The 18,656-nt window shown below is 35.5% G+C and overlaps 2 protein-coding genes across 2 annotated transcripts in view; both read right to left on the reverse strand.

The window, feature by feature from the left end:
- Window positions 1–18,656, reverse strand: part of SEC61B (SEC61 translocon subunit beta) — a 1,118,247-nt gene that overhangs the window by 834,610 nt on the left and 264,981 nt on the right. The window lies entirely within an intron of this gene.
- Window positions 15,045–15,665, reverse strand: LOC139153847 (tropomyosin-like). Its single transcript, XM_070728267.1, has one exon. The coding sequence runs from the start codon at window positions 15,663–15,665 to the stop codon at window positions 15,045–15,047; it is 621 nt and encodes a 206-aa protein (XP_070584368.1).

The following is an 18,656-nucleotide window of genomic DNA, read 5'->3' on the forward strand; positions in this document are numbered from 1 at the left end:
GATCTGGGCGTAGTGCCACCAATCTACTATTATCCCTTCTTCTTGTAATTCAATTCTAGATTTAAGCTTCATCTGATCATTTAATAGTTCTTTATATCTATAGGTTATTTTCTTATCCTTTATAGACTTTGGATGTATTATTGCTTCTAAAGGAGCTAGCCAGTCTGGGATACTTAAAAAATGATTTTTCTTTATGTCTTTCCATACTTCTAATAAGTATTTCCTCAACGTATGCCTTTTAAAATATGAATGGTTTTTGTCCTTATCATACCATAAAAATGCGTGCCATCCAAGCATTAAATCATGTCCTTCTAGGTCAAGTGTTCTTTTGTTATCTAAAATTATCCAATCTCTAAGCCATGTTAATGCAGCGGCCTGATAATACAGTTTCCAATTTGGAAGGCCAAATCCACCTCTTTCTTTAATATCTTCTAAACAATTCATTTTTATCCTTGCTTTTTTACCTTGCCATATAAATTTTTTAACTAAGTTTGTTAAAGTTTTTAAAAAAATACCCCCTGGGTTTATTGGTATTGTCTGAAAAAGAAATAAGACCTTGGGTAAAATGTTCATCTTGATTGTTGCAATTCTTCCTAAAAAAGATATTTTCAAATTATTCCACATTGCTAAGTCATTTTTAATTTCTGCTAGTAATTTCATATAATTATCATTTTTTAATGTTATTGTTTTCGCTGTTAAATTTATTCCTAAATATTTTACCTTTTTTACGATCTTTATTCCAGAAATACTTTCTAATTTAGTTTCTAGTGTTTTATTAATATTTTTAGTCAAGTAATGTGTTTTGTTTTTGTTTATCTTTAGACCTGCTACGTTTCCATATTGTTCAATGGTTTGTAGTAAGGTAGGAACTGTTGTAATCGGCTCTTCAATTATAAACATTAGATCATCTGCAAAGGCCTGGAGTTTGTAGGTTTCATCTCCTACGGTTAAACCTTTTATTTTGGGGTCCGCTCTTATTTTAATTAATAAGGTTTCAAGGGTCATAATAAATAACAATGGTGATATAGGACATCCTTGGCGAACTCCCTTATTTATATCAAGTATTGGTAATTGACTGTTATTCAATATTATATTCGTTGTTTGTTTTGAATATATGGTATCTATTAGGTTAACAAATTTTGGGCCAAATCTCATTTTATTTAATTGCATTTTTATAAATATCCAATTAACGTTGTCAAAGGCTTTTTGAGCGTCCAAAAACATTAAAGATGCCGTCTTTTCTGAGTGTTGTTCATAGTACTCTAATATATTTATTACAGTTCTAATATTATTTTTAATTTGTCTCCCTGGAAGAAACCCATTTTGGTCTTGGTGTATTATTCCATTTATAACTCTTTTAAGTCTCTCTGCATAAATGGCAATAAAGATCTTATAATCTACATTTAATAGTGATATAGGCCTATAATTTTTAATTTTTTCTGGTTCTGTACCCTGTTTATGTATTAAGGTTGTCAGTGATTCTGACCAAGATTTGGGAATTTTTCCCTCGAGTCTACATAGATTAAAAGTTTCTAACATATGGTTTCTTATTGTTTCGTTGTCTATCTTGTACCATTCTGCAGGTATGGCATCTGGGCCTGTAGCCTTATTGCTTTTCTGTTTTTTAATTGTTATTAAGAGTTCCTCCATTGTTATTGGTCCGTCCATGGTGGCCTGTTGATCTTCTGTTATTTGTGGTAAATTTGAAGCCTCTAAATAGTTAAAAACTTCATCTTCGATAACATGATCTTTAGCATATAATTCTTTATAAAAGTTATATACAATGTCTGCCTTACCTTCTGTGTCATATTTTATTTTACCATCTTTATCTTCTAATTTTTGGATTAATTTTGATTGACTCTGTTTTCTAAGTTTATACGCTAGCCATCTGCCAGGTTTATTTGCATGTTCAAAATAATGTTGCTTTGCTCTTTTGATCTTTTCAGTTAGTTGGTTTTGTTCTATAACTCTAATTTTATGTTTAATTACATTTATTTCTGTCTTTAGATCTCTGTTCTTAATATGTTGCTGCGATAAGGATTCTAATTGTTTTAGTTCATTTGTTAATTGTAGGTACTCTAATTTCTTTTCCTTATTGTGTTTTGCTGTATAGGATATTGTTAAACCTCTTATATACGCTTTAACTGTATCCCATAAATTCTGTGGAGTAGTGTCTGATGTTTTATTAATTTCAAAAAATATTTTTAATTCCTTTTCAATCCAATCCTTATATTTCTTATCATTTAATATATACCTATTCATCCGCCAGTTGTTCTGTTTGTTATTCATCGTCATATAGACCACTATTGGGTTATGATCAGCCCATGTATTAACGTCTATGTCGACCTCTCTTATTTGTTCTGCCACCATTTTTGGTGCCCATAGCATGTCAATTCTCGTCCAAATTTTGTGAGGATTGGAGTAAAAGGTAAATTGCCTTTTGTGAGGGTGTCTTTCCCTCCAAATGTCGCTTAATAATAATTCCGCTTTCATTTTTTGAAAAGTACTAGGTAACAGATTTCTTCTTGCTTTTTTACCTTTTCCCCTTTTTTTATTGTCTCCCCCTCCTGAGTGGTCTAATTGTCTATTCGCGATAGCATTGAAATCACCTATTATCAATAAATTATCAATAGCTAAATCTATTATTGTTTGGTGTAAATTTTTGTAAAATGTCAATTGGTCTTTATTGGGAGCATAAATAGAAACAACCACTAGAGGTCTAGGTTCAATATCTACTTGTACAATCAATATCCTACCCTCTTTATCCTTGTATATTTGTTTGGAATTTATAGAATTCTTGACATACATCACTACACCTCTTTTTTTTTGGTCTGCTAATGCAGCATACATTTTTCCAATTTTGGGATTCAACAGTAATTTTTGGTTATCTTTTTTAATATGAACTTCTTGTAGTATTGCAATCTGAACATTTTGGTTTCTAATTTTAGAAAAAATTTGCTTCCTTTTTCTTGGTTCGTTAAGTCCATTAACGTTTACGGAAAAGATTTTTAAGTCTTTATTCGTTGTCATTTAATGGGTTTTTTGGTTTCTCGCTGAGGTTGAACTCTTCTAGCACCTTGGTCCTGCTCTATTACTTGGGCAGTTGCCCCCAAGTTTTCTTCTTGCTGGGTTGGTAATTTTTCCCCTGGTTGCTGTTGAACTAGTTGTAGTTGGACCACTTGTTGCTTACTTGCGTAGTCGGGGTGGCCCAAACCGCTCTGTTCAAGAAAGTACATGGCTTGTTCTACGTTTTCCAGTTTGTACCTTGTAGAACGCCATGTCAGGGAAAGTCCTTGTGGAATAAGCCAACGGTAAGTGATGTTTTCTTTAATCAAAATTTTAGTTAGAAAGTGATAATCTCTTCTGTTTTCTCTGACACTTCTTGGAACTTGCTTTAGTATCTTTATTTCTACTCCCTGACGTTGGGGAGGGGAGTTTCTTGAATAGTGAAGTATCTCATCTCGCAACGCCTTTCTTGTAAATTTAATATGTATCTCTCTTGGAAGATTGTGCCGACGGATATAGCTATTCGAGATTCTGTAAACTTCATCGATTTCTCTCTGTAAAGCTATGGGGTCCTCTTGAAGTATACCTCCAATGATTTCCGCCATAGTCACTTTTAAGTCTTCATCTTTTTCCTCTTTTATATTCTGAAATCGAAGTCCGTACGAAGCTCGTTGCATCTCCAGCTGGATAATAGATTCATCATATCTTCTATATCTCTCATCAGCTCTCCCTTCAAGATACTCCATTCTTTTCTCATTTTTATCAGATTGTTCTTCAACTTTTTAAACTCGGTCGTCACTTTCTTGAAGTGTTTGTTGGATCTGCTTTATCTGGTCTTTCATCTCCCCCATATCAGCTTTCATTTGGGCCATCTCCACTTTAAATTCTGCCAAGTCAGCTTTTATGGCTTCTCTTTGTTGTGTTGCCTCCTCCTTTATGGCTTCTCTTTGTTGTGTTGCCTCCTCCTTTATGGCCTCTCTTTGTTGAGTAGCGTCTTCTTGTGATTTGACCATGAAGTCCTTCAAAGTATTCAAAGTCTCATGTATAGTTGCAAGATTGGACTGCATTGTTTTGTCTTTGTCTTTGTCTTTGGTAGACATAGTTAACACTTGATGCGAAGGAGAAGAATGCGGTGAGACTTGTGGAGATAAAGTAGTTGGTGTAGTTTGTTTTTTTGTTGTTTTAACAAGGGTTGAGGTGTGGGACATTATCAAGTTAGAATCCACTATTTCAAATTTTAAGGTTGGTTTCAATTTTATATGTAGTGAAAAGGAAAAGAAATTACTATAAATTCCAAATCTGTTCAATATATTTTGTTTTCCTTATAATATGGCTATACCAATTCAATAACAGTTCAATTAATAACAGAATTCAAAAAAAAAGAAAGAAGAAGAAAGAAAAGGAAAAAGAAATATTGTTATTTAGTGCCACAGAACAGAGGAACAGGTGCCTTTTCAAGTAAAAGGAAGACAAAAAGTAAAAAAAAAAGGGAAGGAATATCAACTATATATAGAAAACAAAAGAAAAAGAATTGGAAAGGAAACTTTAGGAGGAGGGAAGAAAAAAAAGAAAGGAAAAAAAAATGAAGTAAAAAGAGTTGTTCAAAAAGAAAAGGAAGGGGGGTAGTATTTTAATTCAACTATTTAGAATAGAGCAGGAACCCAAGGTTTTTTAACAATGCATGTAGTTCAAACCAAGCTTCTTCTAGTAATAAAGATATCCAAGAATAGGGAAGAAAGTCAAAAAGAAATCAGGGGGAAAAAAGCAGATAATTATTCAAAGACACAATAACAGTATTGTATACTTAGATTCTTCTTATAAATCCTGTAGTTTTGCTAGGAAGTGAAGATAAAAATCCAAATCTCAAAGGATAAATTTATATTTGATGTCAATTCAAAATTCAAAGAGTAAAACAAATCCAAAGCTTGCTTGTGTTCAAAATGAAGTCAGTTTATTTTCCAAGTTCAAGACAGGAACAAAGAACAAAGAAACAGATCCCAAGATGGAGTCAAGTTAATTTCGGTGCAGCAGGCAGATGTTAAACCAAAGAATTCTCAGCAGATAATCCAAAAGGTGTCAGCAAATAATCCAAAAGGCTCAGCAAGTATTCCAAATGGGTTAATCCAACAATAAATCCAAAAAAGAAGTGATTTCAATCTCTTCTAGATTCCATTTAGTTCATAGTTATTAAGTTATTTCATATTGTAAAAAGGAGCAGCAGAAAAAAAAAGGCAGCAAAACTGTATTCCTCCGCTTCAGAAATTAAGTCCAGAACATTATGATTTTAAAAATCTATCAACAACAAATTCTGATCATCACTAGGAATTTCCTTTAGCAGTTAAAGTTTTCTAAATAGTCATGTCAAATTTAAATTATTTTGTTAAACCATAAAGTCAGTAAATTATTTTATAGGTTCCAAAGTTCGCGTTCAAGATGGAAAAGTAAAAGTGAAAAAAAGAATTAGATCCGGCTGTTATTTGCGGATGGGTTTAAACAAGAGAAAACTTTCACTTTCGCCCTAGAGAAAAAAACTTTTACTTGGAACTTTTACGATCTTCTGGCTTTAAACACGAAACAGAATAGAGGTTTTTACCTTAGGTCCTTTGTCTGCTATATTCTTTTCCAATGTAGATGTAAATATTTGTACTTTCGCTTCTTTGATTTTTATTCTTCCCACTGAGTGAGGGGAGAAAGCGCTGGCCGGTCCTCTTAATCAAAAAAGGAGCGGTTCTCCCGTCTCCGAAGCTGCGGGACGAACCGCTGCCTCCGGAGTCCTGGCGATGGGTCCTCGGGCAGAGGAGAGTCCCCTGTTCATGGATCGGGCCATCCGGGCCCGATCCGATCGCAAATGCGACCTTCGGAGGGGGTAGAAAGGATTCGCCTGGCAGAGCCCTGCCAGACACGTCCTGCCGCGATCTCCACCAATTTTGGGAAAATTAGACAATAAAATGGAAGTGTACACGAAATAGTAGTAGTTACTATTTCGTGTACACTTCCATTTTATTGTCTAATTTTCCCATGCATTCGTCTAAGTTACCAATGTGGTCCTGCATTATCCCCATACTTCCATACATTGATTCGTGGTTGCAATCAATGGATTCTTGCATCTTGGTCATCATTTCAAAAAGTGAGGCCATTGAAATGTTCTGGGGTGGTTGTAAGGCTTGAGGTAACGTTGTTTTGTCTATAAAAGTTGTTTCTGGTGGACGCTGGGCGGATGGTGTGGCCGATTGTGTAGTGGTTTTTTTCTATGTTTTTGTTATTGTTGTTTGGTTTGTTGTAGACATCTTCAGGTTTTTTGTTTGATACTTCACGTTGGTTTTTTGAAATAGAGTTCGATTCTTGGGTTAGTAAGATTGTTTGGGTAAATGTAAAATGTAGGATAGTACAGTGGTACCTCATGATACGAACCCCTCGTCTTATGAACAACCTGAGATACAAACCCGGGGTTCAAAAAATTTTTGCCTCTTCTTATGAACTTTTTTCTTCTTACAAACCGCTGCCGCCGCCACCAAGAAGCCCCGCCACCCGGCTGTCGCTTTTTGAAACAGCCGGGGGGCTTCCCAGCAGCCTCCTGAACCCGAACGCCAAACCAGAACTTCCGGGTTCGGCGTTCGGGAAGCCGCCGAGAAGCCCCTGGCTGTTTTAAAAGGTGACAGCCGGGCGGCGGGGCTTCCCAGCGGCCTCCTGAACGCCGAACCCGGAAGTTCGGCAATAAGTTTTTAATGTATAGAATGAAAGTAAGGTATATATAGAATAGGAGGATAAAACATTCAATCTTATCAATCAATTTTAACTATAATATATATAGGAAAACACAGTAAATTATGTTATAAAGTCAATAGAATTTTATCTATAATATATAAAATATAAAAAAGAAACACAGTAAGTTATATTATAAGGTCAGCACAATTTTATCTATAATGTATATAAATAAATACAGTAAGTTATGTTATACAGTCAGTGCAATAGGTGATAAAGAGAGATATTTATATTTTATTAATTAGTTTTATTCTATTAAAGATCTACTATAAATATTGCAATACAATTATTTTAATCCCCAGTTGATGTTAATATTAATAAAATAAGTTTATATAGTAGAAATCCAAACAATTCATTAGTTAATGTTGTATATATGAGGTAGGAGTGGGAAGTAAGTATAAAGAAGTAGATTTAGAAAGAAAAGAAAGAAAGGGGAGTATATAAGGTATTATATAAAGAGAGAAGTAACAATCTAATTGACAGTTGATTATATCAAAAGTATTATATGTAACAAAAAATTTTCAGTTAGTTAAGTGCATAAAGTATGCAAAGAGAATATATATATATGAGACCAAAATAAGGCTGAAATAGATCTATCCCAGTCTCCCTTAATTTTCAAATTCAGCAAAAAACATGTGATATATATATTCAGCTTAAACATGTGACACATACAGATAGAATTGTAGGCTATCAATAAAATTAACTGCCTTGGAAATGGCCCTGGGTTGGGCCGAGAGGCAAAAAAGGAGCTGTGATGTTCCTTCAATATACCAGGGTGATTCGACACAAAATGTAACCCTTCCCTGGTACAGAGCTGAAGGGATTGGATACTGTAGCCTAGAGGATAATTCTCTGTCTTACAAGGCAAAGGTTGCAGGTTCAAGTCCCAGTGGGTATGGCTAGCTGATGAGGCCAAAATAAGGCCGAAATAGATCTATCCTAGTCTCCCTTAATTTCCAATTCAGCTTAAACATGTGACACATACAGATAGAATTGTCGGCTATCAATAAAATTAACTGCCTTGGAAATGGCCCTGGCTTGGGCCGAGAGGCAAAAAAGGAGCTGTGATGTTCCTTCAATATACCAGGGTGATTCGACACAAAATGTAACCCTTCCCTGGTACAGAGCTGAAGGGATTGGATACTGTAGCCTAGAGGATAATTCTCTGCCTTACAAGGCAAAGGTTGCAGGTTCAAGTCCCAGTGGGTATGGCTAGCTGATGAGGCCAAAATAAGGCCGAAATAGATCTATCCTAGTCTCCCTTAATTTTCAAATTCAGCTTAAACATGTGACATATATATATATATATATATATATTTGTTTCGTAGATTTTCATGGGTACAGGTATGATGGTCTTGGTATATTTGGGTTTCTTCCCGTGTAGGATTTGGAAATTTCTGGCAACATTTCGACGAGGTCTCATTCGTCATCTTCAGGCTGGTGTTTCTGTTCTTGTTCTAAGGTGAACACTGCGAGACCTGAGCTGCCTTCCTTCTATAAATACTGGTGGATGGGTGTGGTTTGATGGCTCAGCAATTGCCTGCTGTGTAGAAACTTCTACATGCCTAATCTACAACCATTAACTAATCAGCATACCTCAGCTACATCAAAACCCCCAATTGTTACCCCACTGACTCACCAGGAAGTTTCTACACAGCAGGCAATTGCTGAGCCATCAAACCACACCCAGCCACCAGTATTTATAAAAGGAAGGCAGCTCAGGTCTCGCAGTGTTTGCTTGAGAACAAGGACGAGTGAGACCTCGTCGAAACGTCGCCAGAAATTTCCAAATCCTACATGGGAAGAAACCCGAATATACCAAGACCGTCATATATATATATTGCTACTAGTTTGTACGTTTCTAAGTCCTTTACTATATTAATCTAAATTATTTGAGTACAAAAAAAATGCTAAGTAAATACAATTGTTATTTTAAATAGGAGTAAACTATTATTATAATTGATTATATAATTAATTTAATAAACAGTTAATGAGATTGTTTTCTTATCTTTTTCAACGAAGTCTCTTCAGTATGTTTAGATATGAGGTATGAAATGTTCCAAAGATATTCCACAGAGATGTTCCACCGGTATTCAAGTAGATTTAAAGTTGGGAGGTAGTTTGAAGATGAAATAGTTTATTAATTCAGTTTATTCTAATTTATCGATCTGTCTGGTGTCCCTATGTCAATTAATTAGTCCATCAGTCCATCAGTCCATCAATTAATCAATCAATTAGTCTCTAGTCTATAGTTGTTATAATTAGTAGTTATAGTTAATACAGTCCAAAATAGGCTCAAAGTTAATGCAATCCAAATAGGCTTGAAGTGAAGAGAGAGAGAGTAAATACAGTGATCTCTCGATTAGCGCGGGGGTTACGTTCCAAGACCTCCCGCGCTAATCGATTTCCGCGTTATAGTGGTGCGGAAGTAAAAAACACCATCTACGCATGCGCGCCATTTTTTTTCATGGCCGCACATGCGCAGATGGTGGAGTTTGCGTGTGGGCGGCGGGGAAGACCAAGGGAAGGTTCCTTCAGCCGCCCAACAGCTGATCTGCTCCGCAGCACGGAAGCAGCGAGGAGCCGAAGATGGGGTAAAGGCAAAGGGGAAACCCCATCTTCGGCTCCTCGCTGCTGCTGCGCTGCGGAGCGGATCAGGTGTTGGGCGGCTGAAGGAACCTTCCCTTGGTCTTCCCGCCGCCCAGGCAAAGGGGAAACCCCAAGATCGCTTGCCGCTTGCCGCTTGCCGTATTGCAGCTTGGAGTCTTGCTTCGCCTCCTTCGCTGCAATACGGCAAGCGGCAAGCGATCTTGGGGTTTCCCCTTTGCCTGGGCGGCGCTGGGGCCATGCGGAGCCGCTCATCTAGGGGGGCGTGGACCGGCAAGGTGCCCTCCGCTCTCTCTCTTTCTCTCCCTGTTACCGGTGTGGTATAAGAGAGAGAAAGAAAGAGAAAGGAGGGCAACTTGCCAGTCCACGCCCCCCTGGATGAGCGGCCCCGCATGGCCCCAGCGCCGGACTCCGCCGTTGCCTCCGCCCTTGTTCGGCTCTGCAGCTGAGAGGCCACGTCCACCCCCTCCTCGGTGTCCCCGGCACCCAGCGTCCCCACGCCACCTCCACCTCCCGGTAATGCGCCCGACCTCTGCCTCTCTCTTTCTCTCTCATATACCACGCCGGCAACAGGGAGAGAAAGAGAGAGAGAACTAGCGCGGACTTATAGAAACATAGAAACATAGAAGACTGATTATTATTTTGATTATTTTATTATTAATTATTTTTTAATTAATATTTTTTGAAAAACCGCGTTGCAGCGTTTCGCGCTAATCGAGACCGTGCTAATCGAGGGATCACTGTATCCAGTTATAGTGGTTATATCCAGTTATAATAAGGGATCGAAATACCTTGATAGCTGTTCCTTTGGAGACAAAATAGTTAGGAGCAGAGTTTGGGTTGAAGTGTGGGGGGTAGAAAGGAGAGAAGTCAGTGGGGAAATCAAATAGGGAAAGAGTCAAAAGAATGTGGAGACAAAAAAAGAGAGGATTTTAATAAAGTATATTCCGGTTGTTAATCTTCAGTACCTCTGACTCAGATCACTTTCAATTCACTTTTCTTTTGTATCGGCTTAGCAGGTTTAATCCAACGCTTTTCTCTATCCTTCTTCACTTTCAAAAGTCCTTCCACTCTTTCAGCTAGGTCAGCAAGATCTTAACACTTCTTGTCGTGATTTCAGTCCTTTTGGTTCGGGCTCTGCGGTGCCTTTTCTGATGCAATTACTATGTATTTTCTGCTGTGTCACGTCACCTCCTCTGAGAGAGGTTTCAGCCTAAAGCTACAGCAGAGCAGAGCAGTTCCAATGATGCCTTTAAAAAAACCCCAACAATCAAAGTTCTGAAAGAGTTGCTTTCTTAACCATCCACAGTTTAAACACTCACGTTTCCTTCTTTGTTTCTTTCTGTCACTCGATCTTGGTGCTAAGTCGTCCTCACAGCTTCCGCTGGTGAGTCAGAGACGTCGCACTTCTGGATCGGTCTGGGAAGGCCTATCTCTCTGAAGGTTGGCAAAGGGGGTTCCCCAATGTCTAGGGGGGTGCCGATCACACCCCCAGCTGCACTGGAATTTCCCCTATTTTATCGCAGCTCCTCGGGTCCGCGATCGCCTGTTTGGCAGCCAAAAAAATCCTTCAAAAGCCCAGCTCTCTCGGAGGAGCAGTCGAGAAAAGCAGGGCACCAGGGCAACGTCACAACCGGAAGCCTCCATAATGTTTTTAAATACTTCTACATCTTTTGGTATTTCCTTTTCTTTCCATTTCTGCGCAAATGTAATTCTTGCCGCAACCAATATATGTATTATTAAATAATAAATTTCTTTTTTATACTTTATATTTGAAATGCCCAATAGGAAGAATTCAGGAGATTTTTTAATCTTCTCCTTTGTTATTTCATTTATCCATTTCTCTACTTTGTTCCAAAAATTTTTAGCCTCAGAACATGTCCACCATGCATGGTAGTATGTGCCAGTTTCTTTTTTACACTTCCAACAAACAGGTGAGACAGTCGGAAACATTTTTGAAATTCTATATGGTGGAAAGTGCCATCTATAAAACATCTTAATTTGATTTTCTTTAAAAGAAATTGATTTTGTTACTTTCCAATTATACACCCATATCTTTTCCCATGTTTCTAAATTTATGTCTTTGCCAAAATTTTTGCACCAGCTGATCATATTGTCTTTCAATATCCAACCTATTGTTCTATGATTTATTAAAAACTTATATACATTTCCAATTAACTTCACTTGATTTTGAAATAATAATTTACTTAGTACATTGTTTTCTTTTCTAAAAATATAAGTTTTTATATCCATTTGATATCTGGAACTGATCTATATATATTGCCACCAATCTAAGTCAATACCTAATTCTTGTAACTCTTGTTTTGTTCTTAATTTTAATTGATTATCCAGTAAATCTCTATATTTCCAAATCTTACGTTCTTTTATAAAATTCGGATGAGTGATAGCTTCAATAGGTGAAATCCATTCTGGCATTACTAAAAAATGGTTTTTCTTTTTTTCAGTCCATACACCGATCAATGCTTCACTAATAATATTATTTTTAAAATAAAGTTTTTAACTTTTCATACCATACAAAAGCATGCCAACCCACCATTAAATCAGGACCTTTGATTTTCTAAGGTTAACCACTCTTTTATCCATGTTAGGGCGGCGGCATAATAATATAATTTCCAATTTGGGAGGCCTAGGCCTCCTCTTTCTTTGCAATCTTCTAATGAATTTTGTTTTATTCTTGGTTTCTTACATTGCCATATAAATTTTTTTATTATCTTATTTAATTCTGCAAAAAAAATTAATCCGGGGTTTATTGGGATAACTTGAAAAAGAAACAAAATTTTGGGGAGAATATTCATTTTAATTGTAGAAATTCTTCCCGCCAGTGATAATTGCAGGTTACTCCAAACTTCTAGGTCTTTTTTAATCTGTCCTAATAATTTTAAATAATTATCATTTTTTAAAGATATGGCTCTAGAAGTCATCCATATCCCTAAATATTTCATCTTTTTGTAATTTTCATATTTGATAAATCTTCTAAATGTTTTCTCTGTGTCTCTGTCATATTTTTTGTTAGTATCTGTGTCTTTTCTTTGTTTATTTTCAATCCTGTGTCGTTCCCATATTCTTCAATTAAATTTACTAACCTTGAAATAGATTTTGTAGGGTCTTCTAAAATAAAGACCACATCGTCAGCAAATGCTTGTACTTTATAAATCTCTTTTTTAATCTTCAGTCCTTTTATTTCCCTATCTGCTCTTATTTTGATCAACAATGCTTCCAGAGTTAAAATGAATAATAATGGTGATATTGGGCAATCTTGTCTTACTCCTCATTGTATTGCTACCTTTTCGGTCTGCTCACTGTTTATTATGATTTTGGCTGATTGTTCAGAATATATGGCATCTATTATATTAAAAAACTTTGTTCCGACCTCCATCTTATTAATTGTATTTTCATAAAATTCCAGTCTACATTGTCAAATGCTTTTTTCGCATCTAAAAATATAAGTGACATTTGTTTTTCTGGATGCTGTTAATAATATTCTAATGTGTTTATTATTGTTCTTAAATTATTTTTAATTTGTCTTCCTGGTAAAAATCCATTTTGATCACTATGTATCATATCATTTATAATACTTTTAAATCTATTTGCAAAAATTGATATAAAAATTTTATAATCTACGTTTAACAATGAGATTGGTCTATAATTTTCAATTTTTTCTTTTTCTGTTCCCACTTTATGTATTAAGGTTATTAAAGTTTCAGACCATGTTTTGGATAATTTACCTTCTGTCATTATTTGATTATATATCTCAAACATATTTGAAAAAAGTATTTCTATGTCTAACTTATAAAATTCTGCTGGTATTGCATCTGGGCCCGTCGCTTTATTGTTTTTCGGGTTCTTTATAGATTGCTTTAGTTCCATTTCTGTGATAGGTTTATTTAATCTTTGTTGTTGTGTTTTGGTTAATACTGGTAAATCTATATTTTTCAAATATTCAAAAATTAAGTCCTCATTTATTTCTTCTCTCGTATATAATTGTCTATAAAATTCTAATGCTATTTCCTTCTCCTTCTGTTCTATGTTTTATTTTACCTTTGGAGTCTATCAAATTTTTTATGATTTTATTTTCCGTCTCTTTTCTTAGTTTATATGACAACCATCTTCCTGGCTTGTTTACATGTTTGAAATATTCTTGTTTTGCTCTCTTTATCTTTTCTACTATTGGTTCTTGTTCTATCAATCTCAGTCTATGCTTTATTAACTCTCTCTGATTTTTAGCTTTATCATGATTATCCTCTTTTTGCATTAACATTTCTAGTTTTTTAAGTTCTTCTACTAATTTTTCATAACATATTTTCTTTTCTTTATTTTTTTTTGCTATGTAAGAGATTATTAACCCACGTATATATGCCTTTGTTGTGTCCCATAGATTTTGAGGGGTAGTGTCACTATTTTTGTTTATTTTTAAAAAAATCTCTAACTCTTGCTCTATCCATTTTTTATACTCTGGATCTTTTATTATATTTCTATTCATTGACCAATTGTTTATTTTCTTTTTGCCTTTCCAATAGATAGATAAAGGATTATGGTCTGCCCAGGTATTTGTTTCTATTTCTATTTTACTGATTTGTTCCATTATATGGGCTGGAGCCCAAGCCATATCAATCCTGGACCAGGTCTTATGTGGGTTAGAATAAAAAGTATATTGTTTATCTTTTAGATGGTATTCTCGTCATATATCTTTTAATGATAGTTCTATAATCATTTTCCAAAATGTCACAAGTAAGATTACCTTTTTTCTTTTCTTTTCTTTTTCCAGTGTAATCCATTTGATCATCTGAGATTGCATTAAAATCTCCTATTATTATCTTATTTTCAATTGCTAATTCACTTATTTTTTCATGTAAATCTTTATAAAATTGTTTTTGGTTGTCATTTGGTACATAAATTGAGACAATAACAAGAGGTTTTGTTTCTAAGTCCAGTTGTACCATCAAAATCCTTCCATCACTATTATTATATATTTCTTTAGATTCAGTTAATTCATCTATATACATTGCTACTCCCCTTTTCTTTTGATTTGCCAGGCTAGTATATAATTTTCCCAATTTTGAGTTGTTGAGAAGACTTCGTTTTGTTTTTTTAATATGAACTTGTAAAATATTTATCTGCGCTTTTTGTTTCTTAAGTTTGGTTAATATTTGGTTTCTTTTCTTTGGGTTATTCAAGCCGTTTACGTTAACTGAAAAGATTTTCAAGTCATGTATCATCTTTATTTGTAGTATTTTTTAGCTTATTTTGGTTCTCGGAGTCTCGTTTCTAGAACTAGTTCTTGTGAAGCCTGTGGTTGTTTCTTCTTCACTTCCTGTATTTCTTCCCCTCATCCACCTGTGGCCTCCATCATGTCTTCACTGTGCTTTGGTTCTATATGGAGTTGGTCAATCCTGTCCAATCCGCTGCGTGCTAAAAAGGATCTTGCTTGTTCCACATTCTCTATTTTCACTTTCGTTGATTGCCAAGTTAGGGTAAGGCCCTCTGGTACCAACCATCTAAAAACAATATTATTTTTGATTAAGATACTTGTAAGAAAGTAATATTCTCTTCTGCTTTCTCTCACCCTTTTCGGAACTTGTTTCAAAATTGTGATTTCTTTTCCATTACGTTGAAAGGTCTGGTTTCCTGTCAGTCTCAGTATCTCGTCTTTAATTATTCTTCTTGAAAACTTCTCTTGGTAGATTATGGCGTCTTACATATCCAGTTTGGACTCTGTAAACTTCATCTATTTCTCTTATCAATTCTGCTGGATCCGCTTGCATAATTCCTCCTATTACTTCCACCATTTTTGCAGATAAATCTTTGTCTCTTTCTTCTTCAATGTTTTGAAATTTCAGGCCGTGTGATATGGATTGGAGTTCGAGGTTGGTTATTGCTATGTCAAAGCCTCTACGGGCATCATAGTCATGATCTTCATATTCTTCCACTTTCTGTCCCATTGCTTGAATTTTTTCTTCTGTTACTTTTATTCTTTTTTCACTCTCTTGTAGATTTTGTTGTATGACTTTTATGTTCCCATCCATTTCAGCAATATTTCCTTTTACTTCTGTTAATTCTTTTTTAATCTCATTTTTCATCTCTTTCATCTCTTGTCTCATTTCTTCCAAGTACTTCTTCATTTCTTCTTTGTTGGTTTCAAGTTGAGTTTGTGTCTGGGTTTGTGACTTCTGCATAAAATCTTGGATGCCTGCTAATGCGTCTTGGATGGACTGAAAATTTGGATCTGCAGGTGACTTTTCTTTCTCTTTTTCTTTCTCCTTCGCCAACATTGTAGTTATAGTCCTTTGTTGTAACGGAGATGATGTTGGAGAAACTTTAGGTGTAGGGGTTGGAGTTGGAGTTGAAGTAGCTGTTTGTTTTCGAGTTGTTGTTGTTGTCACCCAAGTCACACTTTGTGCCTTGTAAGAACAATCTCTTATTATTCACAATTAAGAAAAGAAAAGAGTTTTAAATTTATAATACTAGCAATAGAAAATAAAATTTAGGAGAAAAAGGAATATATAAAATCTCAATTCAATTTTATTAATACTTAAAAGAAGGGGGACAGAGACAAAGGTAAGTGTAATTAATTAAAAAGAAACGAAGGTAAGAAAGGAAAAAATAAAAGAAGACCAATCTTTCAAAATCCAAGGATTGTGGGGTGGGACTAGGTGGAAAGGGGGAAAAATAAAACTGCTAGCACATCCTAATTTAATTAATTAATAAAAAGAAAAAAGGACAAGAATAATATTGGAAAGGGGGGAAGAAAGAAAAGAAAAAAGAAAGTTATTAAAAATTATTTATAGACTATTAAAAAATTATTTAGTCCAGGAAATTGTATGTAATATTTTAAAAAAAAGGGAAGTAAAGAAGTAAAAAATTAAAAATTAAAATTAAAAAAGAAAAAGAAGATATCAAAAATCCAAAAATGCTAATGAGTCCAAATATAAAAAACGTAACTTGAGGTTGTTATGTCTTAATATGAGTATCCAAGAAAGAAAACTCCAAAGTCAATATCGGTATATTGGTATAATATCCAAATTGAAGTAAAAATAAATCTATTGCTTCTTATTGTCTAAAAGGGAAAGGAAAAAAGAAAAAAAATCCTTACACCTCTAATATCTGGTGATAAAAATAGTCCCTTATGTATTTTCTTAATCACAAATTCCGAATAAAAATATAAGATAGAATAAAACACCCCCAAAATTTATTCCAAATAATTAAAAATTCAGTAAAAATGCATTCAAATCAGGTGGTTTATAGATCAATCCATTTAATTCAGATCATTCAATTCATTTGTTCATATGTTTAATTCATTTAAATAGTCCAATCTCAACGTTCATCCAATTTATCTGATTACCAATTTAATCGTTTGTTACAATTTAAAAAAATAGAATAATTATAAAAATATAAGTAACAAAAAAAATATAGTCTTAAAATTCAAGAGAAAAAAATATAAAAATTACGAGATTGCTATACTATCAGAGTTAACACAGACAAGTAGTTCTGTTTTTCTTCTTAGTGTATGGATATCACTTACATTTACTTTACTTTGTTTATGTTCGTCTTTCAATCTGGGATCTTCTCTTTTCAAATTGTAATCGTTAGAATACCAAAGGATTGTCTTGTGGTGCTGTCAATCTTCTTTATCTGTTGGTCTGGTTCTCCGTATACTTCTTAGTTCTATTTTTAACTTCCTTTTTTCGGCAGCCGCCTGGACGCAGCTCTCCATCGATGTAGCTGCGGGGCTTTCCCTAACCCCCAGGGCCGTGGCGATCCATCCCGGGGGATCTGGGAGACCCCCTGTCCTGAGCCGAACCCTCCAGGTGTCGGCACAGCACAATTTGCGCTCTATGATCATGGAAAAGGGCGATGCGAAGACGGAGCACCCCCGATGCTTTCAAGCTCAAACCGGAAGTCTAAATTGGCCATCCTGAGCTGGTTGAATGAATTTCTTAATTAATTCAAAGACAAGGGAGTGATCTATATTGACTTTTGCAAAGCCTTTGACTCAGTTGTCCACAACAAACTTCTTCTGAAACTAAAATCCTATGGCATCTCTGGACTACTACACAATTGGTTAACAGCATTCCTATCTAACAGACAAGTGGTCAAAATAGGAAGTGCCACTTCTCTTCATGCTCCTGTTAACAGTGGTGTCCCTCAAGGCAGTGTTTTAGAACCAACACTATTCATACTATAAAGAGACGATCTTTGTGATTGCATCACTAGCAATTGTGTTCTCTTTGCAGATGATGTCAAACTATTTAATACCACCAACATTACTGCTACCCTTCAAAAAGGCTTTGACCACGTAGCAGAATGGTCTAAAACCTGGCAACTTCAAATCTCCACCACTAAATGCTCTGTCTTACACATTGGTAAAAAGAATAAGAATACTAAATATAAACGTGGAGGAATTGAACTTATTGATAACCCTCAATCTGTCAAAGACCTTGGAGCACTCATATCCAATGACCTAAGTCCTAGAGCCCACTGCAACAACATTGCCAAAAAGGCTTCCGGGTGGAGTTCGACCGCGTCGGAGGTGCGGAAGCCAAGCTCCGGCTCCGCAACCTTCCTTTCCCTCCTGTAGAACGCGGATTCGCATTGTGCCGGCACCGGAGGGGTCGGCACAGGACAGGGGGTCTCCTGGGCACCCCGAGACCGATCGCTGGGGTCTCGGGGTTAGGGATTACCCCGCAGCTGCAGGAATGGAGAGCTGTGCCCAGGCGGCTGCCTGGACACAGCCATAGCGGCCGCCGAAAGCGGAAGCTTTAAAAAACACAATTGAAGTCTACAAAAAACAGATCGGCAGATAAAGGAGATCGTTAGCACCACACGGAATTCTTTTGGTATCGGGACGACTTTGGAAGAAGAAGCTTTTAAACTTTAAGGCGAATCCACAAAAGAAGAAAACTGAAAGTGATATCCATTCGCTGAAGAGAAAGCCAGCCGGAACTTAAGATTATAGTGTGGTGTGTACACTTTCCCTTTTTACTTTTTTCCTATATTTTTGATATATAAATTTTCTTTTTCTTCCTCTTAAATAAAGTTAAATAAAGTTAAATTTTGATTTGCTAAACATTGAGTGGATGAAGTAAAATATACCAATGAACTGAATACATGAACCTATGAACTGAATTAAATTGAAGCTACGTTATTTGAATGGAATCCTACTGAAGCTATAATTATTTGAAATGAAATTTGGATTATTTACTCTATTTTTCTATTTTTAAAACTGTTGACATCATTTTTATTTCTCTTCTATTGTTGTTTTT

This window comes from Erythrolamprus reginae, chromosome Z (genome assembly GCF_031021105.1).
Source record: "Erythrolamprus reginae isolate rEryReg1 chromosome Z, rEryReg1.hap1, whole genome shotgun sequence".
NCBI lineage: Eukaryota > Metazoa > Chordata > Lepidosauria > Squamata > Dipsadidae > Erythrolamprus > Erythrolamprus reginae.